The sequence below is a fragment of the Bison bison genome, unplaced genomic scaffold (assembly GCF_000754665.1).
Source record: "Bison bison bison isolate TAMUID 2011002044 unplaced genomic scaffold, Bison_UMD1.0 scf7180017864327, whole genome shotgun sequence".
Taxonomy (NCBI): domain Eukaryota; kingdom Metazoa; phylum Chordata; class Mammalia; order Artiodactyla; family Bovidae; genus Bison; species Bison bison.
In genome coordinates, this window is record NW_011494899.1 from 5,419,295 (window position 1) to 5,444,456 (window position 25,162).

The 25,162-nt window shown below is 40.3% G+C and overlaps 2 protein-coding genes across 2 annotated transcripts in view; one reads left to right on the forward strand and one right to left on the reverse strand.

The window, feature by feature from the left end:
- Nucleotides 1–6,708, forward strand: part of LOC104998312 (chromosome unknown open reading frame, human C12orf73) — a 6,947-nt gene extending 239 nt beyond the window's left edge. The window contains exons 2-3 of the mRNA XM_010853419.1: nt 338–455; nt 6,309–6,708. Of these exons, the coding sequence (XP_010851721.1) occupies nt 348–455; nt 6,309–6,416 (216 nt within the window). The 5' untranslated portion in view covers nt 338–347 and the 3' untranslated portion in view covers nt 6,417–6,708. The remainder of the gene's footprint in view (nt 1–337; nt 456–6,308) is intronic.
- Nucleotides 6,709–7,539: 831 nt separating this feature from the next.
- HSP90B1 (heat shock protein 90kDa beta (Grp94), member 1) overlaps nt 7,540–25,162 on the reverse strand; it is an 18,903-nt gene continuing 1,280 nt past the window's right edge. Inside the window, exons 2-18 of the mRNA XM_010853420.1 lie at nt 25,038–25,140; nt 24,210–24,351; nt 23,332–23,448; nt 21,955–22,286; nt 16,842–16,953; nt 16,496–16,615; nt 15,016–15,132; nt 13,147–13,284; nt 12,981–13,058; nt 12,787–12,852; nt 12,093–12,362; nt 11,579–11,824; nt 10,940–11,076; nt 9,310–9,388; nt 9,064–9,219; nt 8,667–8,789; nt 7,540–7,843 (exon numbers count right to left, since the gene is read on the reverse strand). Coding sequence (XP_010851722.1) covers nt 7,814–7,843; nt 8,667–8,789; nt 9,064–9,219; nt 9,310–9,388; nt 10,940–11,076; nt 11,579–11,824; nt 12,093–12,362; nt 12,787–12,852; nt 12,981–13,058; nt 13,147–13,284; nt 15,016–15,132; nt 16,496–16,615; nt 16,842–16,953; nt 21,955–22,286; nt 23,332–23,448; nt 24,210–24,351; nt 25,038–25,140 — 2,366 coding nt within the window. The 3' untranslated portion in view covers nt 7,540–7,813. The remainder of the gene's footprint in view (nt 7,844–8,666; nt 8,790–9,063; nt 9,220–9,309; nt 9,389–10,939; nt 11,077–11,578; nt 11,825–12,092; nt 12,363–12,786; nt 12,853–12,980; nt 13,059–13,146; nt 13,285–15,015; nt 15,133–16,495; nt 16,616–16,841; nt 16,954–21,954; nt 22,287–23,331; nt 23,449–24,209; nt 24,352–25,037; nt 25,141–25,162) is intronic.

Below are 25,162 nucleotides of genomic sequence, written 5' to 3' on the forward strand. Positions count from 1 at the left end.
CCCCCGGGGCACACGTGTAGGCTGGGCAGTGCGGTCTGTAGTCCCTCTCCTCCCTGGAGTTCCAGGGGCGCGGCAAACCATCTGGTGCGGAACCACCCCCTGCGGCCTTCCGCTCGCTCGGCTAGGGCCGCCTTTGAACGCCGAAGGACGGGTCCCCACACTCCGAACCTGTGGAGGGCTGGTCTTCCGCCTCTAGGGGGCGTTCGTGCGCCCAGCGCCCTCTTCATAATTGAAGTCCCAGGTGTTTTGACTCCGCAGCTGCGCTGCAGTCGGGCTCGTTTCCTCTCACGGCTTATTCAGGACCTTCTAACACCGGCTGCTTTCCCTCCCCGTCCAGCTCTCCGAAGATGCCCGCGGGTGTGTCTTGGTCGTCTTACCTGAAAATGTTCGCTGCCAGCCTCCTGGCCATGTGCGCCGGCGCCGAGGTGGTGCATAGGTACTACCGACCAGACCTGGTGAGTGCCGGAGAGTCCTCGCGCCTCGCTCCTGGACCACTTCATTTTCACAGCGGCAAAGTTCAGTTCAGTGGCTCAGTCATGTCCAACTCTGCGACCCCATGGACTGCTGCATTCAGTCTTCCCGAATGCCCATCACTAACTCCAGGAGCTTGCTCAAACTCATGTCCATCAAGTGGTGATGCCATCCAACCATCTCATCCTCTGTCATCCCCTTCTCCTCCTACCTTCAATCTTTCCCAGCATTAGGGTCTTTTCCAGTGAGTGAGTTCTTTGCATCAGGTGGCCAGTGTATCGGAGTTTCAGCTTCAGCATCAGTCCTTCCTAATAAATATTCAGGACTGATTTCCTTTAGGATTGACTGATCTCCTTGCAGTCCAAGGGACTCTCAAGAGTCTTCTCCAGCACCACAGTTCGAAAGCATCAATTCTTTGGTGCTCAGCTTTCTTTATAGTCCAACTCTCACATCCATACATGACTATTGGAAAAACCATAGCTTTGACCAGACAGACCTTTGTCAGCAAAGTTATGTCTCTGCTTTTTAATATGCTGGCTAGGTTGGTCATAGCTTTTCTTCCAAGGAGCAAGTGTCTTAATTTCATGGCTGCAGTCACTATCTGCAGTGATTTTGGAGCCCAAGAAAATAAAGTCTGTCACTGTTTCCATTGTTTCCCCATCTGTTTGCCATGAAGTAATGGGACTGGATACCATAATCTGAGTTGTTTGAATGTTGAGCTTTAAGCCAACTTTTTCGCTCTCCTCTTTCACTTTCATCTCTCCTCACTTTCGCTCTCCTCTTTGCTTTCTGCTGTAAGGGTGGTGTCCTCTGCGTATCTGAGGTTATTGATGTTTCTCCCGGCAGTCTTGATTCCAGTTTGTGCTTCAGCCCTGCATTTCACATGTTGTACTCTGCGTATGAGTTAAATAAGCAGGGTGACAATATCCAGCCTTGACATATTCCTTTCCCAATTTGGAACCAGTCCATTGTTCCATGCCTGGTTCTAACTGTTGCTTCTCGACCTGCATACAGATTTCTTAGGAGGCAGGTCAGGTGGTCTGGTATTCCCATCTCTTGAAGAATTTTCCACAGTTTGTTGTGATCCACACAGTCAAAGGTTTTGGCATAGTCAATAAAGCAGAAGTCAATGTTTTTCTGGAACTCATTTGCTTTTTCTATGATCCAATGGATGTTGGCAATTTGATGTCTGGTTCCTCTGCCTTTTCTAAATCCAGCTTGAATATCTGGAAGTTCTCGGTTCATGTACTGTTGAAGCCTGGCTTGGAGAATTTTGAGCATTAATTTTCTAGCATGTGAGATGAGTGCAATTGTGCGGTAGTTTAAACACTCTTTGGCATTGCCTTTCTTTGGGATTGGAATGAAAACTGACCTTTTCCAATCCTGTGGCCCCTGCTAAGTTTTCCAAATTTGCTGACATACTGAGTGCAGCACTTTCACAGCGTCATCTTTTAGGATTTGAAATAGCTCAGCTGGAATTCCATCACCTCCACTAGCTTTGTTCGTAGTGATGTTTCCTAAGGCCCACTTGACTTCGGACTCCAGGATGTGTGGCTCTAGGTGAGTGATCACACCACTGTAGTTATCTGAGTCATTAAGATATTTTTTGTATAGTTCTTTTGTGTATTCTTGCCACCTCTTCTTAATATCTTCTGCTTCTGTTAGGTCCGTACCATTTCTGTCCTTTATTGAGCCCATCTTTGCATGAAATGTTCCCTTGGTAGCTCTTAATTTTCTTGAAGAGATCTGTAGTCTTTCCCATTCTATTGTTTTCCTCTCTTTTTTTGTGTTGATCACTTAGGAAGGCTTTCTTATCTCTCCTTGCTATTCTTTGGAACTCTGCAAAAGTGATGTTGAAATTAGGATTGCATCTGCCTGGGGCCTAAAACCTTACAGTGGCATCTCATGGCCATTAGAGCAATACATAGCCTGCTCTTAAAACAGTCTACGCAGTTTTGAGGTTTTACTGGGTCTGTCACTTGCCTGTCACTGACCTTATCTTCTCCTCTTTCTTTGTTCCCTCTGTTGCAGCCACACACACTTCCTTGCTGTTTCTCCAATTCATCAAGCCTGTCCTCACCTCAGGGTCCTGCTTTTTTTCTTCTTGGAATGCCTTTTTTTTTTTTTCCAGATTTTGTTTTGGTTTACTTCTTCAGAACTTTAAAGTCTCTGCTCAGATCTGATCTCCTCCAGCAATGAGTGTTCTTTGTATGGCCCCCAAAGAATTCCCCAAAGAATTCCATCTTAGTCCTTCGTTTCGGATAGAGCACTTGTCACAATTTGCAGTAATCTTATTCATTTGTCTCTTTACTTGTTCTTTGTTTCTTCCACTAGAGTATAATTTCCAGGGCGGGGAGACTGTGCCTGTCTGGTTTGCTCTCCTGTCTCAATCATCTAGAAAAGATCTTAGAGTGTAGTAGATGCCCAGTGAATATTTGTTGAGTGAAGGAATGAATGTAGGCCTTCAAAGGAGGGAGGAATTTAATAAGCATTCTTTGGATTAGAACTGACAACTAGAGATACTTCTGAGGAGTTACGGTCCTGGGCAGATGGAGGCAAGGAAGTACAGTGCAAATAACTACAGGAATGTGCTTGGTGTTTTATGCTATGGATGTGAATGGGCTTCCCTGGTGGCTCAGTGGTAAAGAATCCACCTGCCATGCAGGAGACACAGGAGACCTGGGTTGGGAGGATTCCCTAGAGGAGGGCATTCTTACCTGGAGAGTTCCATGGACCAAGGAGCCTGGTGGGTTACAGTCCATAAGGTTGCAAAGAGTTGGACACGACTGAAAGCAACTTAGTATAGCACACAGACTAAAAGGGAAAACCTCCCCCACTGACGACTCCCTGTCTCCAGTCTACTCCCCAGTTAACTGCCATTTGTTGGTTGGCATATTCTTCCAGATTTACACACACACACAGAGTTTGTGGGGTGCTTTTTCCTCATATAAAGATAAACTCATATACATGTTTCTCTGTGGATTCCTTGTTTTGGTTAACGACTGTATGGATAGATTTGTTTATATTGATAGCTTTTTTTCTTTCTGGTCATTGAATAGTATTTCATAATATAGATATTCCATATATTATTTACTCAATTCTCTGTGGACATTTAGTTGGTATCTAGGCTTTGTGCAAACAATGCGGCAGTAGCTCTTTCTTACCACTTTAGACGGCTTCTCTTGAATTTTAGGGAATCATCAAGGATAGTTAGTAAAGGGGTAAGAACCTTCCACAGAAATGCAGTTTGTTTGATCTTTAGCTTGTGCAGGAATAGACATCAAACAGGTTTCACAAAGAGAGGAATGCCTGGGAATTAACCCCTCATTCTCCCATCTTGTCAGCGAGAACGTTCAAGGGTTGTTACCAGCAGCTGCCTGGACCTTGGGAGGAGGTGGCATGGGACAGAAATCTCTAGAAGGGGCATATTGACATGTCCCAGGCCACCTCATCCTGACTGGGTGGTGACATCGGCAGTGGGGGACCTCTGTAGGGACTTGATGGCCAGGGCTGGCAGGCTGTGTATAGGAGGCTGTTGGCTTTGCTGACACTTAAGGGATTTATGTTCTTTTATCTGTGTCTGTTGGCATTGTTCCAGCAGTTATTGTCACTGTTGTAACTATCACCAGCCTTTGCAGTAGGCTTTCAGCCTATACAGCTAGAATTCGGGGTGCATTTCAGAGCAGAGGAGACCAGGAGGGCTGCCTGGGGCTTGTGCTCAGTGCTGTCTTAGGGCAGAAGCTCTAAGGCAGTTGTCCCTGAGCTCCAGGCTTTGGACCGGTACCTCCTGTCAGATCAGCAGCAGCATTCGATTAAGAAATTAAGTGCACAATAAATATAATGTGCTGAAATCATCCCGAAATCATCTCCCCCACCCCCTACCCCTGAGCTGTGGAAAAATTGTCTTCTACACAATCAGTCCCTGGTGCCAGAAAGGTTTGGGACTGCTGCTTTAAGGGGACCTTTTCCTAATCATCCAGTCCAGGAGCAGATTCAAAGACTCAAGGCAGTGTTCTGTCCTGGAATTGAGTGTTTTCTCCTCAGGCTTCCCTTTTGCATTTCCTTCTCCCCGGCATTACTTTACTTGTTCTGTTTTTCTTAACTTGTCATCTGTTTACTATTGGAGGCATAGTAGGTCAAAAGACAGTCTCTGGACTCATTTTAAAGCACTGTTTTTTTTTGTTGTTGATCATAATTTTTTTTCATCCTGAGTCATTTTAAGTAAAGTGCACTTTAGACATTTTGAATTTTACATTTCTGAATTAAAATATTGAAAGCCTTTCTCTACACCACTTACTATGATATTTTCTTTTTTTGACATCTTAATTAATTTTGTTTTGGAGTGTAGCCAGTTAACAATGTGATAGTTTCAGGTGGACAGCAGAGGGACTCAGCCATACATCTACATGTATCCATTCTCCCCCAAACCCCTCTCCCGTCCGGGCTGCCATATACTATTGAGCAGAGTTCCTTGTTAAAGCATTTATTTTTGGCTGTCTCCAGAAATAGCCATATATACAAAGACTGCTATTTAGGACCTGTGCCAACATTCCTAACTTTTGATGCCAAAATCATATTAAAATTGGTTATGTATTTCTATGTAAATAAGTGCTTTATTTTAATCAAAGTTGAATTGTCACTTTAGCCAAACAGTGGAAACAATCCAAATAAATATCCATTAATTGGTGCGTGGATAAATAAATGGATACATTTATTTGTATCCATGTAAATAAATGGATACATGGTGAGTGGATAAATAAATAAATACAATGGAGTTATTTTTTGGTCCTAAAAGGAAGTATTGATATAGGTGACAATATGGATGAATCTTGGAAACATGCTAAGTGAAAAAAACTAGTCATGAAAGACCGCATGTTGTGTGATACATTTATATGAAATGTTCAGAAGAGGCGTGCCTATAGACAGGGCAGTGGCTTGATGATGGTGGTGGTGGTGCGAGGGTTGTGTGGAAATGCGGACAGCTGCTAATGGGTTTGGGGTTTCTTTTGGGGTGATGAAATGTTCTCTAAATTTATTATAGTGGTGGATGTGCAACTTTGTGGCTATACCAAAGGTATTGAATATTTAAATAGGTGGTATTTAAACGATACTATGGGCTTCCCTGGTGGCTCAGAGGTTAAAGCCTCTGCCTGCAATGCAGGAGACCTAAGTTCGATCCCTGGGTCGGGAAGATCCCCTGGAGAAGGAAATGGCAACCCACTCCAGTATTCTTGCCTGGAGAATCCCATGGATGGAGGAGCCCGGTGGGCTACAGTCCACGGGGTCGCAAAGAGTTGGACACAACTGAGCAACTTCACTTTCACTTAACGATACAATACCAATATTTAAACCATACCATGGTTTGTGAATTGTCTTACTAAAGCTGTTACCAATTTGAGAAGTCACTTTTCTTGAAGGCAGTGTTGTAATTTTTTTTGCCTACTGCTTTATGCTTTGCACATAGTAGGCACTGTTTCTTAACAAAGGAATTGATTCCTGATACCTGTTTTCTGGCTAGGCGTGTTAGAGAGGTCAGTAAATAGTGCAGGAAAGAATTTCCCAGTGTGGGAAACCTTGTTCAAATTTGTGGCCTGTCAATTAATATTGATGCAAACTTTCTGTGAGTCCTTTAGTACTTAAGCTGTAGCCATGCTGATAGCTGTAAACAGAGGGCTAGAAAGTAACTTAGATCAACAGCAGGTCCTCATAATATTTATCATTGAGTGGCAGGGGGCTTTTGTTCTTTTTTACTTTTTACTTTCTTTGATGTTTTTCAGGTCACATTCACAGTGTAAAAAAGCACGGTTATCTGTATATTTTGTTTTTGTATTTTATAGAGAATACCTGAAATTCCACCCAAACCTGGAGAACTTAAAACAGAGCTTTTGGGACTGAAAGAAAGACAACAGGAACATCAAAATTCAACTGTGCCAAGAACTCTGTGAATGAGAATTAAATATGTATTTTTAGAATTTAATGAATGAAATTGTTTGTGTTTAAGCACCTAATACAAACTGCAAGAGGAAGTGCTCAGTAGATTTAACTGATTTAGTTATGGCTTGACCAGGTAATCTTGAAAACTGCCAGTTTATATCATCAGCTTCTGTAGTTTGATAGATACCCAGAGTGTAGTTACAGTCTCTTGCCCTTATAATTTTGGCTTATTTCTCTGAATAAGCTTGACTGTAATGGCAAATGTGGATTGTAAATTAACTATAATAAAAGTGACATTGACCATATGTGCTTAGTGAGAGGTTAGTATTTCTAGGGTTTGGATTCTTTTGGAGTAAGTTTAGATTTACAGGAAAACTGCCAAGACAGCACAGTTCCCAAATCCCTCTGCATTTCCATGAATGCCCTCATGTAACATAACCGTGGTACAGATCACACATGCCAGAACTAGGTCTGATTCTGGATTTCCCCAGCTTTCATCTATCCAGGCTACTATGACATTTAGTTGCCATGTCTCCTTAGTCTCCTCCTATGAGGCTTCTTTCCTTGGTTTTGTTCACATATTCTAGGTTAGGCTGAGTTTTTGAATACCACCAGAGGTGAAGTGCCCTCCTTCACATGTCAGGGGGTACATGACATCACTGGCTGATACAAACCTCGATCACTTGGTTATTAGGGTAGCATCTGCCAAGGTTCTCTGCTCTAGAGTTACTGTTTCCTGCTTTCCACACTCTAGAAGACAGTCATTAAATCCAGCCCACATTCAAAAAGGAAAGGAGGATTCAGCTCCACTTCCTGGAAGAGGGAGCATCTACATGTACTATTTGGAATTCTGTAAAGAAGAGTATGTCCCTTCTTTCTATGAGTGATTTTTAAGAATTTTAAAAGCCACTTTTCTTAAGTATGCATTACTTTTCTAAGAAGAAAACTCAGGACACAGGATCTAAGAACTACTTTATTTTGTATCTATGAGATGATGGACGTTCACTACTTGTACCATTTCCTGATGTATGTAAGTCAAGACATTATGCTGTATATCACCAAAAAACTGCAAGAAAAATCAAGTATCAGGGAGCTCTATACAATGAATTATAAAAAGACAAGCAAGACATTGGATATTTGGGACCTTTTTTATTTTTATACACATGACAAGATTTTACACCAAGAATAGTCAGTTAAATAGTACAAATTTACATTCATGAGGAATGTTAAAAAAAATTCAACTAAAAACCCCACTTCTTCCTGTGACCACAATCCCAACATTTTACAGTGCAGAGGAGAAGGGGGCTGAGGGCATGGGGGTGGGGGACACATCCAAAACAAGTCTCTCCCAAAAGAAATAAACTTCACATTCCCTCTCCACACAGCATCCAAATGGGAAGAGTATAATTTACAGTTCATCTTTTTCAGCTGTAGATTTCTGTGAAAACAGAAAAATCAGAATACATTAAAAATCAGCACAACAAACCTTTGCTCACCAAAGGTTCATGTATGGTAAAAATGGAAATAGATCCAGCCTATTTCCATTATCGGATCTATAGGCTAGAATCTTAGCTTGCTAATCTGCAAAATAACCTAGAACCCATAAGATCAATAGTCCCTGAACAATCAAAAATTTAGAATCGGTTAATGTTACTGTAAGGCAGAAGCAAGTGGCAGAGAACATGGAAGCACAGTAGACTAAGGAGTAATCTGCTTAAAAACACCTCAAGAATGGGTGGCGAGGGCTTCCCTGGTGGTTCAGGAATAAAGAATCCATTTGCCAAGGCAGGAGACACGGGTTTGATTCCTGAGCTGGGAGTATCCCACGTGCCACAGAGCAGCTGAGCCACAACTGTCGAGTCTGTGCTTTGGAGCCCGGCAGCCCTACCTACTGAGGGCATGTGCTGCAACTACTGAAGCCCCTGCTCTGCAACAAGAGGAGCCACCGCGATGAGGAGAGTAAGCACCTGCTCTCCAAAGCCAGAGAAAGTCTGCACAGCAGAAAAACCCAGCACAGCCAACAAAAAGATTAAAATAAAGTTGCAGCCGCCAGTCCCTGCCTCCCTAGGCTCCTTGCCTATTTAAAAATAGAATGGATGGCTAAACTAAGGAAGTAAAGGCAGTGGGGAGGATCAAAATACACATTTAAATTGATTTGTTCCAGCTTTTGAATTTGATATTAGATGCCTATTTCTTGATTTTGGCAATAGTTCTGACTTTCAAGAACTAAAAATGCAAGTCCCCCTCTTGGTTTGCTCTACCTCTGCTGTTTCTTGTTCTTCCTCGTCTGTTCCTGCGTCCATCTCTTCCTCTTCATCTTGCTCTGTGTCTTCTGCGGTGTCCTCTGTTGTTTCCTCAGGTTCTTCTTCGGGTTCTTCTTCAACCTAAGGGCAACATTTATGAGCCCATAATGCATCAAACACCTTGGCTCTGTGTTCATTCTGTTCATTTAAATGTGTAAAATCATAATTAACTTCAATTCAGTTAATTCTGTTAACTACAAAACTATAGAGGAAACCCTGTAATTAGAGTTAACAGTCAAGCTAACAAAGGGAGACAGGCAAAAAAAGAAAATGGATGCGAAAGGGGAAATTTCTCATTCATTTTTAGCACAGAGCCTGATACCGGGACTCAAACATTCAGTAAGTTACATCAAACCTTTGCATCAGGGTCGATGTTTAAGCTGAGGCGAAGCATTCTTTCTATTCTGTCTCCATATGCTTTAGTGTCTGGCAAAAGATATCCTGACCGCAGTGTTGCTGTTTCAAACAAAACCACAGCAAGATCTGAAACAGTTTTGTCATCTTCATCTTCCTGAAATGGAAGGAGTCACACACTTTATTAATACTAAAGGGTCCAAAGAAGTCAAATTAAAAAGAGGAGTAAGGCCGTGATACTGCTCACCTTAACTCTTCGAAGCATGTCTCTGATTAGTGGGTGTCTGGGGTTAATTTCAAATGTTTTCTTCTGGCTGGCATAATAACTGTTACAGAGTAGAAATGAACGTTAACAAATAGATCAAATTTGAGGGTCCATACATTTCCCACATTCTAGTATAACTTACATAATTACAGATAACTTTTAAAAAATCAAGACATGCTTATATATTGTTAAATCACGCTTTCCCTTTTAAAGGGCAACGTGCATGGTTAGATCAAATAGTACAATAAAGAACTACTTTATTTACTAATGAATCCCAAGTGCCTTTTGTTGAGTGGATGAACTGATTTAATGTCCTGTTCATCCCCTCTTAATGTAATCACTATCATAATTGCAGCTGTGTCTCCCCAGTGTTCTGGAACAGAACAGGCTCTGGGTGCTGCTTAAGTAACACCTTCTTCATGATGCTTCAACCAATATGGTTCCAAGAAAAATGGCACTTTTCACTAAGCTCGGCTGCAATGCATTATGGGTATACCATCATCATTGTTAGCATCCTACCTGTCCTCCATGACTGCTCTCCTTCCTGCAGTTGCAGGCTGAGGACAGGAAGAAACCTTTCTCCCTACATCTTGGCATACCTATCATACACACAGGGCTTACAGAATTATGCCTTGATTTCTCAATCCTGACTAGTCTGAACATTGCAAAAGAGTAGTGATGTCTACTGTGGAGCATCAGTATATAGACACAGTAGGTGCTCAAATGTTTGTTGGATAGAAGGTACCATCCTGTTAATAAATGACTGAAAAGATGGACTTAAATGGCTACTGTACTGTTGCAATGGAATATAAGCAGAAACCCATTTTCCACCTGACATTTACAATCTAGCCAAGGTACAAGACAAATAAAACAGCACTTTGGCATCTGATTTTATAAATATTATACACTTGAGCCATGCTAATTATGAAATATAGGTATATTTTAAATGGAGTTTAGGGATTGAGACAATGTAAACTACACTTCGGATAGAAGAATCCTTAAGCTACGGTTGGGGAAAAAAAGTGTGACAATAGGTAGCTAGTTAGAAGATAGTCCAGGTAGAAGAGAGAATAAAAGCAAGGAAGAAGTCATTTTCAAAACTATGGTTGTTACATTAAAATATAAACCTGAAATACACATTTCTTAAAAATAAAGGGTACCAAAGACCTAGTGTACCTCCAGTACTTGGTCCTTGAGTTCAATTGCTGGTTGTGCATCTTCTACCCTGTATTTAGTGGAGAATACCACTTGGGGTAGAAGGGGTAATTAAAAAGGATTTAACTCATTTAAGAAATGTAACTGTCCTTAACTTCATCTTTAACTATTATCTGAAAATGTAAAGGCAGTCCAGATACAAGCAGAAAACCTAATGCTGAAAGACATTATATGTAACAGATTAAGAAAATTTCCATCTGTATATAAAATACTAAATATAAATCACAAGTGCAAGACCTTTTCTTTAGTAAATCTAATCATTTTGTCAACTTCTCTATAATGGAGAGTGGTAGACACTTAAAACCCATTCGTTCTTTGTGTAGAAGCTGTGTTATCTTCTAATGGGAGGCTGGGCGAGAGCTTACATCCTGGCAGGGCCTTCCCTGAGGATGCTTACTTGGTTGAGATGTCCTTGCCTGTCTGGTATGCCTGGGCTTTCATGATCCTCTCCATGTTGCCAGACCACCCGTACTGGCTGGCTACCAGAGCACATGGAGACTCTGTCAGGCGCTGAGACACCACAGCCTTCTCGATCTTTGGAGGAGAAAGCGAAAGTTAAGTTATCTCTAAATATCAACAATAAAGGTCGTCAAGTAATTGCATTTCAACTCCTTAAGGACTCATCACTTAAGATCACAAACAGGCAGTTCAGAAAAGTACCTCTTATTCAGATTCTTAGGAAAACTGTCATTTCATAACTGAATTTCTTAGTCAGAAATACTTAAACTTTCAAAAACATATACAACTTAAGTTTAACCTGTAAAAATTTAAGCTATTGTAAAGACAATATTAAATTATGAAAAACTTTCAGTTACAAAGAAAAAAAAAGTACCTACATACAGAATAATTACATATCCCTGTAATTCTTCAGTTCATCAATTTTAAGCTTGTCCTCCCAATAATGTAACAATATTAAGTGTTCTGTATAACTTTTAATGACTACAAAAGTAACCAGTTACAAAGTTTAATTTGCTAACAAAACAATTTTTTAAAACACAGATGCTAAAATTTTCAGTGTTTCTAATTTCTAGAATACCTTGTCCTTGAGGGCTTTATCTTTCATCCAGTTTAGCAGAGGCTCAAATTCTTTCTCAACTGCTTCACGACTCTCCTTACTTTTCTCACTTTCATCAAACTTCACTCCTTCTTTGGCAACATTCTGGAACCTCTTCCCGTCGAACTCGGGAAGAGCCTGAATGCAGTATTCGTCCACAGGTTCTGTGAGATAAATCACTTCATAGCCCTTTTTCAGAAGTCGCTCAACAAAGGGAGAAGATTCGGCCTACAAAATTAAAAGAAATAACACAAATTTCCAGTTTGGCCTTAGTATGTTTTCTTCATCCAAGTAGGTACATTTATAGAGTACCAACAATCCCGTTTTATGGGTAGGGAATTAAGAGATGCAGAGAATACAAATGACTTTTCTTCCTGTCAGTAACTGACCAGGTCTCAGAACTATTTCAGTTTACAAATTTTCCTTTTTTTCTCTCTCAAGAGTTGGCTATAAATCAGTCCCTAGCTACACAGCAGACCAGTCGAAGTTCTCTCACCTCTTTCCTGCTGGCCCCAGCCATGAAGTAGATTTTGTCCTGCTTCTCCTTCATTCTTTCCACATACTGGTCTAGACTAGTCATGTCACTTGGATGGTGAGAAGACTGGAATCTAAGAAGTTTGGCAAGACGTGTTCGATTTGAGTGATCTTCTATCACACCAAGCTTGATGTTGGTACCAAATTCTTTCCAAAAAGTATCATTGTATTTCTCATCAGCAATCTTCTTGATCATGTCCAGAGTTTTACGGACAAGCTTCTTTCTAATCACCTAAACAAAATGACAGAATAACTCATTAGAGAACTTCCTCACAAACTTTTGAGAACCTACACTATGTAAGGTAGCAGGGGAGTAGTGGAGAAAGATACAAAGACACTGGTATTTACCAAGGGGGGCAGGGAATGGCCAAGTATTCCTGTGTCAGACTGAATGGAAACTTAAGTTGTCACTGGCAACAGTTACAAGATTGCTTTCATGTTTATATTCTAACTTTAGACCAGATAGTACATATATATGGGTGCTCACTGGACAGCTCTTTCAACTTCTATGTTTGAACATTTGGATTGGAGAAGGAAATGGCAATCCACTCCAGTGTTCTTGCCTGGAGAATCCCATGGATGCAGGAGCCTGGTAGGCTGCAGTCTATGGGGTCGCTAAGGGTCGGACACGACTGAAGCGACTTCACTTTACTTACCTTAAGCAGTTTATGTTGCTGAAGTGTCTCACGGGAAACATTCAAGGGGAGATCATCCGAGTCCACCTGCAGACAGCAAAAGTTCAACAAGCAATACAAACGTCAGAGAAAAACAAAACCAACCGACCAAAAAAAACCCACTTTAAGACCCCCACTCTACTCCCCTCTTCCCCCAATAACCTCCAGATACTTACAACACCCTTGACAAAATTCAGGTACTTGGGCATCATATCATGGAAGTCGTCTGTGATGAATACTCGGCGCACATACAGCTAAAGTGGAGACCAAAAAAACAAAGGTCACTTTCTGGAAATCATGCTTCCAAATTTTAAACTCAGTTTATACTATTTAAAAACTCACCTTAATGTAATCACTCTTCTTGGATCCATATTCATCAAACAGACCACGTGGGGCAGATGTGGGTACGAATAAAATTGACTTGAAGGTAACTTCCCCTTCAGCAGTAAAGTGGATATATGCCATGGGGTCATCGCTTTCCTAGAAAGTTGGTATCTTGGGTCATTCAAAAGGCACATGGAAAAGGCAGTGCAAAGGCTAAGCAACATAGGGTGTGGTACACATGCAGTTTAACAGTCAACTAACAAAAAAGTTCCTTTACCAAATAAGTGAAGGGGAGAGGAAGGCAAAGAGGGAAGAAGAAACAGTTAAGACTGCACTTCTAACTGGCTGGACATGGCTATTCTGATGTGGCTGTCAACAGTTCTCTATTGCCTACCCCTGGGAAGGATGGCTGAGTCTAGGTTCTACACACGTGAGAGGATAGGACAGGAAAACCACCATCCTGTCTAAATGACAAAATGACATAAGAAATTTTGTGAGTGTACTATTCAGCTAAAAAAGCATTCAGCAACAGATTTCTTCCAAGAAACTTGGACTGCAGCAGTGGATCCAAGAGGTATATAAGAACAGAAAATTCCTATATTACCCATACTGAGCACCTGAAATGTAGCTAGTCCACAGTGAGATGTGTTGGTCAGTGTAAGACATACACCAGACTTTGATAATGTAGCACCAACAAATATCCCACAAAAAACCCCAATCAAACAAAAAAACCAAAAAGGACCAATTTTTTGTATTGATTACCTGTTGAAATACTATTGGAATACTGGGTTAAAAAAACATAGACTATTAAAAGTTAACTTGGCCTGTTTCAATTTTTTTTTTAATGTAGCCTCTAAAAGACTTAAAATCACACACTGCTCACATATTTCTAATATAGCTGTTAAGATGTAAGTACCTCTATATATGCTAGGATTTTAGGTTACATGAGAATGAAAAAGGAGGCAGAACCAAGGGAAAGTTTTTAGAGGTAAAGCTTAAAGGTAGTTGGATGTTAACGTAAGGGAAACAAAGGTTAAGTAACAAATCAGCAGATAGAATAAAGAATACAGAACAATCAGAGTCCAGTAGCAAGATCTAGACCAGGGGTTGGCAAACTCTGGGTGCCACTCACAAGAAATTTCATCAGGACACAACCTCATCATATACTGTCTATGGCTGCTTTCAAACTATGGATAGGAGAGTTCTGACATGTCACAGATCCTATAGTTCATGAGCTTAAAATATTTACTAGCTGACCCTTTAATTAAAGGTCTGCTGATTCCTGATCTAGGCTAAAAATACAGATTAGAGAACCCCGAGAAGGAGCTGGAGCCTGAATCCACAACAGTGGTTAAGACTGCATGATGGACACAGTTTTCTCTAGCCATGCTAAGTTCATTAAATTGTTCCATTTGTACAAAATGCTGTTTGAGAAAACATTAACTTGAAACCATCTTAGTCAAAGCTAGTTTTGGATTCTAAGAGTTATAAGAAATGATCAGTTAAAAAAAAAAAAAAAGGCAAGACAACAGATTTAGTCATCATTTCTAGGCATGGCCTCAAAATAAATGTTTGATGTTGTAAACAAGCCTTTAAGATTATGGTAAAGGACATTCAATAGCATGATTTTATGCCTTACAGGTTCTGTAGCAAAAATCAAGCATCTATTGACGTAGGTGGTTCTTAATTTTTTTTGTAGCATAGAGCCTTGGTGATCTAGTCTAGAAGCCTATAGATTCCATCTCAGAGTAAAGTTTTTAATGCATAATATAAAACACACAGGATTAAAAAGGAAACTGGTTGTGCTGAAATAGTTATAAACCTGTGTTTAAACCTATTTTTGATATAGGGATGTTTATTATCACATTATTTTAAAATAACATTTACCTTTGAAAATGATTTGTAGAAAGCTTTGTATTCATCCTCCTCTACTTCTTTCGATGGTCTCTGCCATATGGGTTTGATATCGTTCATCAGTTCCCAATCCCAGACGGTTTTTTCAACCTGAAATTACAGTATTTGATTAGTTTCTCCTAAGTTACACCAATGGTATCAATAGTTATAGTACAGTAACTACAGCTTTAGAACATTTCAAAATAATATAGGGTATCTCTATTGTAATATGGTTCCTACCAAATGGATCAAAATTTTTTTTAAAGGGCTTCTCTGGTGGTCCAGTGGTTAAGAATCTGCCTTGCAATTCAAGGGACACTGGTTTGATCCTGGTCTGGGAAGATCCCACACACCATGAAGCAACTAAGCCTGGGCTCCACAACTGAGACCCATAACAGCCAAATAAATAAATAAATATTCAAAATTAAAAAAAAAATTTTTTTAAGTATCTCTCTAAATATTTAAGACTGATATTTAATACAAGAAAGGCAAATGGTTGTAATAATTGGTAACAATCCAATTAAGATTTTTTTCAGTTATTTTTAACTAGCTAAAATGTTATTTCTTGAATATATGTTTTGAGGTTAGAAGGATATGCATATTATGTATTTCTATTTCATGACTTACAGAAATCCAACATCTTATATATTTCTCAAAATTCACCATTACTTCTACCTACTCTGCTACCTGAGCAGACCAGAGAATTAATTTAATTAATTTAATTATAGTTCATATCTATGTGACAAAAGAAGATGCAAAAAGATTTCAAGATTTTAAAATTCAAGACTTATCATAAGCCACCAGTCCTGGGCAATATATAAAAGTCAGAGAATAATTCATAAAAATGATCTGCGTTTGCTACTTAAAACTTTCTAAGGAGAGAAAACGCACACAAACAGCTTGGATTTTAAAAGCTGGGCCTGCAGACAAGGCCTTGAGAAAAGATCATGAAGAACTGAAGCTTAAATCAGTCTGTGCATATCCAGGTTTCTGTGTTTTTTCTAACATAATCTAAAAAATATTTTCCACCTTTGTTCTCCCATCTCCCCTGCCTTGGTTTTACCGAGATACAATTGAGATCATTACTATACGAGTTGCAGGTGTACCACATAAAGGTTTACACATATTGTGAAAATGATGACCACAGTAAGCTAACCTCGATCATCTCATACAGATGAGAATAAAAGAATAAACAATTTTAAGAAATGGACCAAAAGAAAAAATCTCCTTATAATGAGAACTCTCAGGAATTAAGACTCTTACAGCTTTTCCATACATTCCAGAGCAGTGCTGGCCCCACCACACTGTCTCTTGTGTCCCTGGTGCTCGTTTATAACTGGAAGGCTGTATCCTCTGACCACCTTCCTCCAACCCAAACCCCTCTCCTGCAACAAGAAATCTTACCCCTTTTTCTAGGAATCTGGTACCTTATAACCTAAACAATATTTTAAGTAGGAGGATGAACCGGGCTTACTTTTTTAGTTTTTGGTTTCTTTTCGTCTTCCTCTTCTTCTACTGCAGCTTCATCATCAGATTCTTCTTTATCTTCTTTTGCTGCTTCTTCTTCTTCGGCAGGTTCCTCAACCGTTTCAGTCTGTTTATGTAGAAAATAGAATGATGGTTAAGCTAATGTTTCATAATTCTTGATTTTATCTATAAGATATGAAAAAAAATTACAGCTCAAAAAAATAGTCTTCAGTAAGAAAATACTGAGTATCCTGCATTAGAAGAACCAGATTTAACCTTCATTCTTTATGTGTTAAATATTTAAATATGTCCAAGGTAATATACATATATAAATTTTATTCATATAAATTTACCTTGCTGCTCCATACATAAATAGGAAAGTTTATGAACTGTGAATATTTTTTCACGAGGTTTTTAATTGTATCCAATTCAAGGTAATCAGATGCTTCTTCTTTTAAAACAAGGCTGCAAGGAAAATAAGACATTTAGAGACACGTCATTATTTAAAAGTTCTGATATATAAATTTGTGTAAATATTCATTTGATTATAATAGCCAACTGTGCATAACCCACAAAGCCCCCATCATTCATGTTAAGAACTCTTATCACCAATAAAGGTTTGTGACCTAAATGTACCAAATATGGGTATAGTAAAAGGAAGAATCTTTCTTGCACTCCCTCAAGTGGAAAACAGTCTTCATTATAAGCAAAAAATGAAAAGGTTTCCAATCTCCTCAATGTGCTGGATTTTTTTTCATTTGAAGAACAGAAATCTTAAGCTAGCTGAAGGTGGGAAGTCTGCAATATTCTGGAGAAAAGTTGAATCATACGCACTCTGCTAGCTTCCCTAGAAATCAACTGATTACATACTATAGACAGTTAACCCCTAATAAAAACACGTTCCTTAAGAAAAAGCTAGAGGGCATCTCTGATGGCTCAGCAGTAAAGAATTCACATGCCAATGCAATAGTCATGTTTTTGATCCCTGATCCAGGAAGATCCCACATGCCATGGAACAACTAAGCCTGTACATCACAACTATTGATCCTGCGCTCTAGAGCCTGGGCGCTGCAACTACTGAGCCCACGTGCCCTAGAGCCCATATTCTACAAGAGAAGCCACTGCAGTGAGAAGCCCACGCACCATGACTAGAGTAGACCCTGTTCACTGCAACTACAGAAAAGCCTGCGCAGCAACAAAGAGCCAGCACAGTCAAAAATAAATAAATGAATTTATTTAAAATAATAGCTAGAACATTAATCTGAACTGTTTATTTGCACTAAACAAAAAGGAGCCACCCACCTGTTACATGTGACTATTTGTTAATAGTTAAAAGTCAGTTATAGTCAGTTATAAATAGTTATAGTCCTAACAGTTGAAGTCAGTTCTTTAGTTAAATCGCCACATTCCAAGTCAACAGTCACATGTGGCAAGTGGCTGCCATACTGGACAGAGTAGTGAAAGACCATGTCTACCACAGAAAGTTCTATCAGGAACAGCACTGGCTGAGATAATAACTACAGTACCAAAAACTGAAGCACTGCTGCTTCTTCTTCCTTACCACCCTTGCTGCAAACTTCTCCACCCACCAAAAATAACAGCCACATCATACTCTCAAACACAGTGGGTAGCCCATATCTTGATGTCTGTGCTCCCAATAGAAATGGATAATGTTGTATCCATGGTCCCCTCCTTGCCTCAAAAAGCGTATAGTTTAGGAGGAGTTTCCAGCAAGTACACAGTACATGATGACCCAGCCTAGTGAGGGGACTAAACTCTGGTCTCGGAGTATACATACTAGTGATCCTAGGTTGGTACCAAGTTGCATCAGTTTTGGATGCAAATTGAAGCTGATGATTAGACATCTTAGTCAGGTATTCAAGAGGCAATTAGATATATAAGCTTAGAACCCAGTAGCAAGATCTAGACCAGGGGTTGGCAAACTCTGGTTGCCACTCACAAGAAATTTCATCAGGACACAACCTCATCATATATTGTCTATGGCCGCTTTCAAACTATGGATAGGAGAGTTCTGACATGAGAAATCTCACGATCCTATAGTTCATGAGCTTAAAATATTTACTAGCTGACCCTTTAACTAAAAGTCTGCTGACTCCTGATCTTGGCTAAGAATATAGATTAGAGAAGCCCGAGAAGGAACTGGAGCCTGAATCCACAACAGTGGTTAAGACTGCATGATGGACACAGGACACAGAGGGCTAAAACTGAACTTCTGAAGAAAAGAGACTATCAACATTTAAGAAACAGGCAAAGGAAATTTAAAAAAATGATGCTAGGTACTGAGTGGATTGTTTTAAGGAGGGAGCAGTAAAATGCAAATTCTGTAGAAAACACAAAAGAAAAACTCAAAAAAAAAAAAAAAAAAAAAGAAAGAGAGACACTATTGCTGGGGATCACAGCAACTAAAATAAGACCGAATCCACTGGATTTAGCAACAAGGAATACTGGTAATTTATTTCCATGGAAAAGTGGTGGATAAAGTCAAAATACCGTGGGCTGAGGGGGGAACAGAAGGTGAAATAGCAGCAAAGGCAAGTCTGCTTTTTCGAAACGCCCAACAGTAGATAGGAAAGAAAACGAGAGAGCACGTGCCTGACAGCAGAAAGGTGCATCACCTGCCTGCCCCTCCTCCCAGAGAGACTTCAATACGTTTACACTTTGATGGCAAAGAGGAAGGTGTTCAGGAAAGGCTGACTTTAAAAGATGCAGTAGTACTTAATTCTCTCATCTCTGAGGAGATGGCATGAGAGACAACAGATGAGAAGCAGTGACTAGCTTTAGGGAGAAATGCAGAAGATAGAATAAGGAGGAGGGGCAGAAGCCATTTTATGTTAGCATTTACAAGATGCTGATTTCATGATCTCATTTATTCTTCACTAAATCTCTCATAAGTGGTGGCTCACTAGGGCTAAGAACAGGAGTAGGGAGGAAACACTCGTCTGACAGCCTCTACTTTACTGGCCCAGTATTAAGATGAAGTAACATGTAGGTAGGGCAAGATCTTGAACTTGCTACTTCCTTGCCTTTGCTCTTTTCCCTTTGGCCATTCTAGACTTTCAGTTCCTCAAATGTGCCTCTGAAACTGTCCAACGTGCAGTGCTTGCTGCCTAGAACATCTGAACCTAACTCAAAACCATTTCAGAAAGACCTTCTGATAAGGGGGTTGTCCCTTAGCTTCGTTTCTGGCATTTGCCATTCTGAAATTATTTCTTGTGTTTTCTTTCTTAGTTGAATGAGCCATGTGAAAGGAGGAACAGCCACTGTCTTATTCTCCACTGTAGCCCTAAACTCTAGCAGTTAATAGACATTCAAGCAAGTATCCACTGAGTGAATTGGTGGGGTAGGCCTTGAAGAAAAAAGGCAATTTTGCCCAAGGAAAGGAGAACCTGTTGTAAAGTTTCGTTTACTGACCAACCATCCATACTACTTCATGAAAACTGTCCTGATGACCCTTATCCATTCATACAAATATCTGCCAGTCACACATTAGCCACTGGGAATGGAGTATCAACAAAATGTTTGCTCATGTGGAACTTTCTATCTAGACATCTCACCTGTCTCTTAGCAACACAAGACACAAACACCTCTTGGGACATCATTTTCTGTCTTTCTAGTTAAGAGATGTGATTTACCTGTATTCTCCTACCACCTAACAGAGAGGGCACTTGGGTATAACTATCAGTGATGCCTCCTAAAGAGATCAGGATATGTGAATGTCAATAACAAAGGGAGGGAAAGGTAAGTTTACAATGAAAAATTAGTAAAAATACTAAAATGCAGTTGTCTAGTTTTTATTAAAGGAAAATTTGTGACAGTGAAGGCAAAAAATGTCTTCTGGGATGAAGAAAATGTTGAAATGATAAGATATATGTTTGTTTCCTACTTGCATATTTAAAAATCAGTTATACTGAGACAATTTTAAACTGAATTAAGAAAAAAAGGAAAAAGCAGGGCTGTGGGCACATTTTCACTTGGCAGAACTGGGTAAGTCAACTGACTTCTAAATTGGAATTTCTTTATCTCTATGATGGAGATAAAAAAACAAAAGCAAGAAAGCTGTCCTGTCTCCTGTCTGCTTCACACTTCACAGTGCTGTAAGCACCAGGAGATAACTGGGCCTAAGATCTGCCTTGTTTACACCAACAATAGTTACTGGCTTGGGATTTCCCTGGAGGCCCAGTGATTAAGACTCCAAGCTTCTACTGAAGGGGATGCAGGTTTGAACCCTGGTTGGGGGCAGGAGGAAAAGGGGACGACAGAGGATGATGGCTGGATGGCATCACTGACTCGGTGGATTTAAGTCTGAGTGAACCCCAGGAGTTGGTGATGGACAGGAAGGCCTGGCGTGCTGCGATTCATGGGGTTGCAAGGAGTCGGACACGACTGAGACCGAACTGAACTGAACTGGGGAACTCAGATCAGATCCCACACGTTTTGGGGCAACTAAGTAACTAGAGAGCCCATGCACTGCAACAAGAGAAGCCCATTCATGGCAACCACTGAGCCCATGTGCTTGAGAGCCAGTGCTCCACAATAAGAGAAGCCCTTGTAACTCAATGCAGCCCCTCCCGGCCCCACAAAGGTGGTAACTTAAAATTCCACTTCAAATTCGATGACTTGTAACTATCCTCAGTCATGTCTGACCCTTTGCAACCCCATGGACTGTAGCCTGCCCGGCTCCTCAGTCCATGGGATTCTCCAGGCAAGAATACTGGAGTGGGTAGCCATTCCCTCTCCAGGGGATATTCCCAACCCAGGGATTGAACAAGGGTCTCAGCATTGCAGGCAGATTCTTTACCATCTGAGCCACCAGACAAGATCTAACTATCCTCCAGTGAGACATTTTCTTCCAGAGAACTTTCATAACTCTCTTTCAGGTCCTTTATCTGTACCTGTTCTCTCTAACCTGCCCCCAACCCTAGTTACAATCTTGAATATTTTCAACGGTTACCCAGGTTACTGAGAGTCTCTTCTCAACCGCCCCTGCCACCCTCCATACCACCTTCAGAAAACTTTAAAAACTTCATTACAATTTCAATGAGTAACTGCCACTGCCTGAAATGCATTCCTTGAATCTTGTGAACACACTGTATTGCCAAGCCCTTATCCACGATGCTCCACAGACTGCCACCACTTTTCTGAGTCCTGCTTCCCTGGAAAACCTGGACAAGCCACCTGTCTGTGAGTCCTCTGACGCGCCTTCAGCTGGAAGAGCTAACCCTTCCTACTTGACGCCCTCCATCGACAGCAGCCACCATAACTCTGGGTCTGGTCCTTAGCAAGGTCTCAAAATACTTAACATGATGAGAACTGGTCTCACATTCCTCATTTTTACAGGCAAAGAAATTAAGGTCCAGAATAGGCCATTGGCTCAGAGAGCTAGAATTGGAGAGTCAAGAGCCTGGCTATGGCTATTAATTCTCATTACAAGTGAGTAATACTCACGTAATGGTTGTTCCCCGTCCGAGAGTGTTTCCTCTGGGGTCAGCGATTACAGAAAATTCATTGGAGTCGGACTCCCAGATGTGTTGGGTGTCATTGTTGTGTTTCGACGTGACAATAACTTTATCTGCCACAAGGAAGGCAGAATAGAAACCAACACCAAACTGACCGATCAGTTCCGATGTTGACTGGCCATCTTCTTGTGCCTCAGTCATTTTGTTTAAAAACTCGCTTGTTCCAGACTTGGCTATGGTGCCAAGGTTTTTCACCAACTCCTCCCGGGTCATTCCTACACCAGTGTCTGTGACATGCAGCAGGTTCTTCTCCTTGTCACACTAAAACCAAGAACAAGACAATTACACTTGCTTAATACTCACAATATGGAAAGGAAATACTCAGCTATATACTGAGAAGCTATCAGTTTTGAAGCACATCAATCCAATGCAGGAAAAAAACTGAACTCCTTCCCTCCTCCAGATAGTATTTTATGGTCTTTTCAAAAAGCACACATCTTAAGTACAAACATCTTTCTTTATAGAGAAGAATTTTAAGTTTAGTGTATTTGATAAAATATCAATCAATGTAAGAAGGCAAGGACCAGTCTAAATGTCAATGGGCAGAGATAGACCTAAACAGAACAAGTTATTTAAGGGGAAAAACAAAAAAATCAAGAAAAATAAAATTTTATGTTTTCTCTGTTTCATTGATAGAAGATAAAAGGATCTGAAACTTAAATGACTTATGTCTTTTCTGTCTTTGTAATCTGTGGGGATCAATGTTCTTCACTAAATATTCCCGGCTCTCTGCCTTCCGGAAATATTACCGGAATATATTTCCCTCACTGATAGTTGGTTAAGGCCATGTGACAAGTTCTGGCTAATGAGTTACAAGTGGGAGTCAAAAGCATGGCTTTCAGGGTGGAGCCTTTAACTGGTATGAGACCCTCCAAGCTTTCTTTGCACCATGACAACCAGCTATACGCCAGATGGCAGCTGCTCCATCAGCCTGTGTCCTAGGGTGAGGATGATGCAAAGCAGAGGCCCCAAGGCAGCCTGTGATTAATGACTTAAAGCCAGGGGTTGGCAAACTTTTTCTGGAAAAGGACCAGAGAGTATCTTAGGCTTTATAAGCCGTACGGCCTCTGTCAAAAGCAGTCACAGATAATTCACAAATGGGCATGGCTACGTTCCAATAAAACTTTATCTATAAAAACAGGCAGCAGGTTGGATTTGGCCCACAGGCCATATTTGACTGACCCCTGATTTAAGTCCCTGACAGTTGGTAATTAACTGTTACTGCCCCTAACCTAGTCTACCTTGACTGACAATGGATTCCCTATCTCTAAGAGTTCTTTCCACTTTAAAATTGTTCTAAGCTTACCTTAATTTTAACCGTCAACTCCTCATTTCCAGCAAGAGCATTTTCATCAGTCAGTGATATTAGTCTTATCTTATCTAAAGCATCAGAAGCATTTGAAATCAGTTCTCGCAGGAAAATCTAAATGGAAGCCAGATTTAATACACACTTCAATTAGCCTCAAAATACATGACATCAAACTTAACGTCAAATTCATTTCTCCTCTGTACTCTGAAAAAACTCTCTTTAAGGACTAGAGAGTATTATGGTATAAGGGTGGCTTTACTCTCTTGCTAAAAGGAGATACAGTTCTTTACACAAAGGACTGGAACAACTATATAGAACACTTGAACTGATCAGAGTAGTTACTACTCTATTTCCCTTCTTAGTGACCTTAATGTATTCAATACTTAGACTCAGTTTGTATGAATGTCCTTAAGACTCACAACTATTCAGCAAGCCATGAACACAAGTGGAGGGGAAAGGGAGAAAGAAGAGAAAATGTCTCTCCCCCTTCCCACAAATACAAATAGGTATCTAGTAGCCATTCGTGCACATGCTGGGTCTTTAAACTTTGACAACTGTTTGTGTAAGCATATTAACTATTGGCTTCCCTGGTGGTTCAGTGGTAAAGAAATCTGCCTCCAAGGCAGGAGTTACAGGTGTGATTCCTGGGTCAGGAAGATTCCCTGGAGAAGGAAATGGCAACCCACTCCAGTATTTTTGCTTGGGAAATCCCATGGACAGAGGAGCCTGGTAGGCTACAGTCCATGGGGTCACAAAGAGTCACACATGGCTTAGGGACTACACAACTAAACAGCAACAAAGCACATTAACTGTGAAAGTCATCAAGTTAGCTACCATACAGAAACAAAATAACATCATAACCACAGGCTGCTTACCTCTTTATTTTTATACAATGAATTGATGATGAGTTTCATCATTCTGTTAACTTCAGCTTGGAAGGCAAACTTTTCTGATTTCTCTCTAAGTTCTCTTATTTGGGATGCATTTAATCCATCCAACTGAATAGCTTCTTCCTCTCTGAGGAAAAAAATTTGATCAACTAATATTGCATTACTTAGTTCCCTCCAAAAATACAGCATCTGTGATGAAAGCACAATGGTCTTAAAGGTTGAAAGGGTAAAAAGGAAACCTTTATATTACCAGTCTACCATCTCACTATTATTTTTCCACAATGATAGGTTACTTTTAATACCAAGCTGGAACCACTCTATGCTTAAAATTGTCAGAAAAGTGAACCCAACTTTCCTCTATTATAAAGCAAAGTCACACACATTTCTGTTCCCTCACATGGGACACATGCCAGGGAAATTCTGGCTTCTAAGGCTCTACAAAGTTTTAAGTCCTAAAAGGCTGAATGAAAACATTGCTCAACAGACGTAAATCTTTTTAATTACAAAGTGTACACACTTACTGAGCATACAACCAAAGTCTTTTCTAAGATCTTAGCAAGGCTATAGTGCTAGTATTCTGAAATAGTTACCAAAATAGTTTCCAAGGGAATTAATTCATCTTATTCTGACCAGTCATTCTTAGGGGCAAAGTCAGGAGATACTATGCATGCACACAGTTGCTACCTCTAATGTCTTTATTTTTCACCTATTTAAATTCAGAGTACTTCTGGGCCTTTGGAGAAGAGATACAAAGAAGCTACAGCCTTCCAGGTTCCCAAGGGGTTATATGTATAGGTTCAGAAGAACACAAACCTCTGTACTACTTCATCATCTGTCCTTGAGCCTTCTCTACTTTTACCCAGATCTTCTTCCACTGTCCCATCCACATCCACTTCGTCGTCAGCCCGCACTGACCCTAAAGGAAGATTTAACATCAG